Source organism: Penaeus chinensis, chromosome 19, assembly GCF_019202785.1.
Source record: "Penaeus chinensis breed Huanghai No. 1 chromosome 19, ASM1920278v2, whole genome shotgun sequence".
NCBI lineage: Eukaryota > Metazoa > Arthropoda > Malacostraca > Decapoda > Penaeidae > Penaeus > Penaeus chinensis.
Window position 1 is genome coordinate 21,185,750 of NC_061837.1, and position 5,000 is coordinate 21,190,749.

Here is a 5,000-nt window from a genome sequence, read left to right on the forward strand (position 1 = left end):
TGGGTGTCTGTGGGTGGGCGTGTGGGTGTCTGTGGGTGGGCGTGTGGATGTCTGTGGGTGGGCGTGTGGATGTCTGTGGGTGGGCGTGTGGATGTCTGTGAGTGGGCGTGTGGATGTCTGTGAGTGGGCGTGTGGATGTCTGTGAGTGGGGGTGTGGATGTCTGTGAGTGGGTGTGTGGATGTCTGTGAGTGGGTGTGGATGTCTGTGAGTGGGTGTGTAGATGTCTGTGAGTGGGTGTGGATGTCTGTGAGTGGGCATGTGGATGTCTGAGAGTGGGCATGTGGATGTCTGTGAGTGGGCATGTGGATGTCTGTGGGTGGATGTCTGTGAGTGGGTGTGTGGATGTCTGTGAGTGGGTGTGTGGATGTCTGTGGGTGGGCGTGTGGATGTCTGTGGGTGGGCGTGTGGATGTTTGTGAGTGAGTGTATGGATATTTACGGGTGTGTGCAGATATTTGCAGGTGGGCGTGTAGATACATGGGGCAGGTGAGTGGATACATGGGGGCAGGTGTGTATGTGTGTGTGTGTGTGTGTGTGTGTGTGTGTGTGTGTGTGTGTGTGTGTGTGTGTGTGTGTGTGTGTGTGTGTGTGTGTGTGTACGCGCGTACACGTGCATGTGTGAATAAGTTACATCATGTCTGGAGAAAGTGGGCAAGATGGGGAAGCATCTCTATAAACAACTGGTAAATGAAAATGAAATTACTCAATGACAATATCCTTCCAATCAAAAATAAATCCTTTATAAAAATACTGATATACTTAAACCCTAAACTGAACTCTAACAAAATGGAAAGGAGATTAAGAAAAGGAAAAATAAAAGCACTAATTATGCTTCATTCCTTTATCACGACTATAATCAATTTTCCTCATTAAGCAAAACAGAAAAGGTTTGATCGCAATCTCGAGGAAAGTTTTCCCAAATTAACAAAACCATCTGGGAGTCTGAGAGAACTGGTGGGAGAACATAGATATGAGTTTACAAGATCTTAATATGAGAATCCACACTGGACATTTGCCAGCAACACACTGCCAACCAACACTGCCATACACAAGAAAAATATGCCTTTTGCATTAGTCGAAATGCTCATTTTGCTGTGAATCCCCAGCCGGAAGTAAACACCTGCCAAGAGCAAGAGCGAGGGTAGGGTTTCCTCTCTCGATATCAGCTGCTTGTCAGGAGCAATAAATGTCACTTAGGTCATAACAAACTGACATTTCCTCATTCTGATTGGGCGTCAGATGTAATGTCTTTGAGAGAGATGTTAAGCAATATGAGAATATCAGCTGAATGAACATATTTGTTTGTCCTTTGAAACCCTCCCCACCTCTCTCTCTCTCTCCTTTTTTTTTAAATATATTTTCAAGTGTTTCTATTTTCAGCTAAGTGTCACTAACCCTATCTCCATTTGGCACACTGTAATGTACCCATGCCATAGCTAGACAAAAACTGAACTACCAAGTGAATAAATAAATAAATAAATACCCCCAAAAATGTATAAATGAAAATAAAACAAAACCCACTCAAAGCTTTTAAGCAAAAAGATTACTCTCATGCATCTCTGCCCTTAGCCTGTTCCTAAGCTGGCCATCTGTAAATATTTTGCCAATCCTAACAAATTATCTACTATTGAGCATGAACATTCTTGGAGCACTTTTCAAAGCAGAAGGTGTGAGCGCTATTGAACAGTTCTGTGCCTTGACTCACTGGGAGCTTTGTATGACTCATAAACTTTCTCTTGCTAAGCCCATGGAAACATGTTCCTCTGTGCTACAAATGCACTGAAAAAGGACAATTTCTCTGATATGATATTGCTGTGTTTGATCTTAGGGTTGAATGAAGAGGAGAAATGGAGAGAGGGAGAGGAATAAGGGGGGGGGAAGAAGAAGAAGAAGAAGAAGAAGAAGAAGAAGAAGAAGAAGAAGAAGAAGAAGAAGAAGAAGAAGAAGAAGAAGAAGAAGAAGAAGAAGAAGAAGAAGAAGAAGAAGAAGAAGAAGAAGAAGAAGAAGAAGAAGAAGAAGAAGAAGAAGAAGAAGAAGAAGAAGAAGAAGAAGAAGAAGAAGAAGAAGAAGAAGAAGAAGAAGAAGAAGAAGAAGAAGAAGAAGAAGAAGAAGAAGAAGAAGAAGAAGAAGAAGAAGAAGAAGAAAGGGGTTGGTAGATATGTAGGGTAGATAAATAGGTAAAGATAGGAAAATAAGTATATAGGTACAGGTAGACATGTAGGCATATAGACAGACAAATGGGTACAGAATAGATAAGTAGGTATTGATTTATATATATATATATATAGAGGTAGATGTGTACTGGCAGATATGTAGGTAGGCAGTCAGATGGATAGATAGATAGGTAGGCACAGGGTAGATATGTAGGTAAACATATGTATATAGGTTGATGGCTAGAGGTAGACATGTAGGCAGATAGATAGATAGATAGACAGATAGATAGATAGATAGATAGGTAGGCACAGGGTAACTATGTAGGTAAAGATATGTATATAGATAGTGGATGCAGGTAGATATGTATGCAGATAGACAGACACGTAGGTATGGAGGTAAAAGTAGACAGGTAGGTGCAGTTAGACAGGTAGGTGCAGTTAGACAGGTAGGTAGGTAGGTAGGTAGGTAGGTAGGTAGGTAGGTAGGTAGGTAGGTAGGCAGGCAGGCAGGCAGGCAAGTAGAAGTAGACAGGTAGGCAGATAGAGGAAATTTTTAGTGGATAGGCAGGTGTGTGTGTGTGTGTGTGTGTGTGTGTGTGTGTGTGTGTGTGTGTGTGTGTGTGTGTGTGTGTGTGTGTGTGTGTGTGTGTGTGTGTACACGTGTGTGTGTGTACACGTGTGTGTGTGTGTACACATGTGTGTGTACACGTGTGTGTGTGTGTACACGTGTGTATGTGTGTGTGTACGTGTGTGTGTACATGTGTGTGTACGTGTGTGTGTGTGTGTGTGTGTGTACATGTATGAGTATGTGTGTACATGTATGAGTATGTGTGTACATGTATGAGTATGTGTGTACATGTATGAGTATGTGTGTACATGTATGAGTATGTGTGTAATTGTATATGTATGTGTAGGTGTAATTGTATATGTATGTGTATGTGTAATTGTATATGTATGTGTATATGTATATGAATATGTGTAGCTAATCATTCATACACATACAAGTTACTGACCTAAAATAAACCTGTATATACATAAATTCATATCCATAAAAACAAATTACTTGTGCATACTATCATATCCACATATACATACAAAACTATATACACAGACAAATAATCACACACACACACACACACACACACACACACACACACACACACACACACACACACACACACACACACACACACACACACACACACCAAAACTCGCATTAAATTAATACTGGTTATATGAAAGAGTAATAGAAAATGGCAAGAAACGAGGGAGGGGATAGGGAATAGATCCACGAGGAGATTAGGGGGGGGGATAGCAAGGGGGGGGGAGATGACACAGTTAGTCTGACAAACACCTGACAGGTGACGGACCGATTCTGTTGATATGACAAAGAAAAAGATGGTTTGTTCTATTCACTGCGAGAAGTCATGGTCATGCCGATGACTGATAAATCCCCGGTTTGAAATAACGTAACACTTCACAGATAAATTGGTAATGGTGACAGTATGGCAACTGGATGAATAAAATTTGGTTTCAAATTAGTAATAACTTGGAAAGTTTATTTTCAAAGTTATGTACACCAACATGAATGCACACAGATCCAATAGGCATCATTACAGTACTAAATCATATCATCCTTTCCATATAATTTGCATATCTGGTTATCATTCAAAACGATTATCTTGAAGAAAAATTTGAAAAGATAATGACTCATGGAGAAAGAGAAGATAAATATAGCACCACAGGCAAGACTCGACTAAAGTTACCACAAACCATGCAATTATTCTGGTACAATTAAGCAGGATTCATTAAGCGAGTCAACAATGAAACCTAAAAATAGTGAAAACTTACGTCCCCATTTCTAGGCCTATCAACCCAAATTTACAACAAAAAAAATCTCTTTCCCCTTCACCATCAAGCCTCCCCGTATTTCGAGCGCAGGGGAAACGGAGGGGAAGGGACAGCCACAGAGAGAGCGAAACGGAAGTGAATGAAGCTCCAGAAAAAAGGGAATAATAAGAGGAAGTTGTCCCAGCCATGCAAGTCCCCTTTGGCCGCATCTCAGCCACCGCCCACATCACTGACATTTACCCTCGAATATAACCCTTCATCGCTTATTTCCCGCAGCCCAGCACGCGCTCCGGGGATTAATCTCCCGTCCCGTCGTCGAAATAAATCGCAAATCTCCTACTTACGGTTGTTATAAGACATTTTTCGAAGGACCGGCACTCAACACGTCTCACTAAAAGCGCCGACCAGCCAGCCACCATGACCATATAAGGAAAACGCCTCCCGATCCGCGCGCTCGGCTTTTATCTCCTTATCTTCTGCTCTTATCTCGCTTCTTTACATGCAATGATAGATTTCTCAATGTCCATTTATGGCTGTTTTCTTTATGAATAGAGTGTCTGTTACTATCTGTATCATTGTGAAAGCTTCATATCAAACCCTTCATCGAGGAAGTGTGTTAGGAAAAATCAAGGTTTCGGACGCAAGCAGAAGACGAGTAAGGAAACGTTTGAGAGAAAATGGGAAAATGTTGAAGATGTTTTCTATTATATTTCTCCCATTTTAAACCTTTTCATCAATATCTGTGGCTTTGTATCTCACCGTTACAACCTACTCTTTGATATATTCAAGGTCACCTCCTCTTAACTTTCGCCCTTTTCACGTAAATACCAATTCCGTATATGGGCGTCAACTGTGTAATTGTTGTCGCGGTTCAACGGAACTGAAAATATTTAATTTATTTACGACTGCCTTTCAGTTATATTTTTCTCATTTATGTCTTATTGTGCGCATCATTCACGGAATCTGAAGTGTTTCTTCATTCGTATACACATATCT

At 41.0% G+C, this 5,000-nt stretch overlaps 1 protein-coding gene across 2 annotated transcripts in view; it reads right to left on the minus strand.

Moving 5' to 3' along the window:
* The window catches only part of LOC125035030 (actin-interacting protein 1-like), an 18,541-nt gene extending 14,070 nt beyond the window's left edge, over positions 1-4,471 (minus strand). For both annotated transcript variants that reach the window (XM_047627091.1, XM_047627092.1), the window contains exon 1: positions 4,349-4,471. In XM_047627091.1, coding sequence (XP_047483047.1) covers positions 4,349-4,364 — 16 coding nt within the window. In that variant the 5' untranslated portion in view covers positions 4,365-4,471. The remainder of the gene's footprint in view (positions 1-4,348) is intronic.
* Positions 4,472-5,000: the final 529 nt, after the last annotated feature.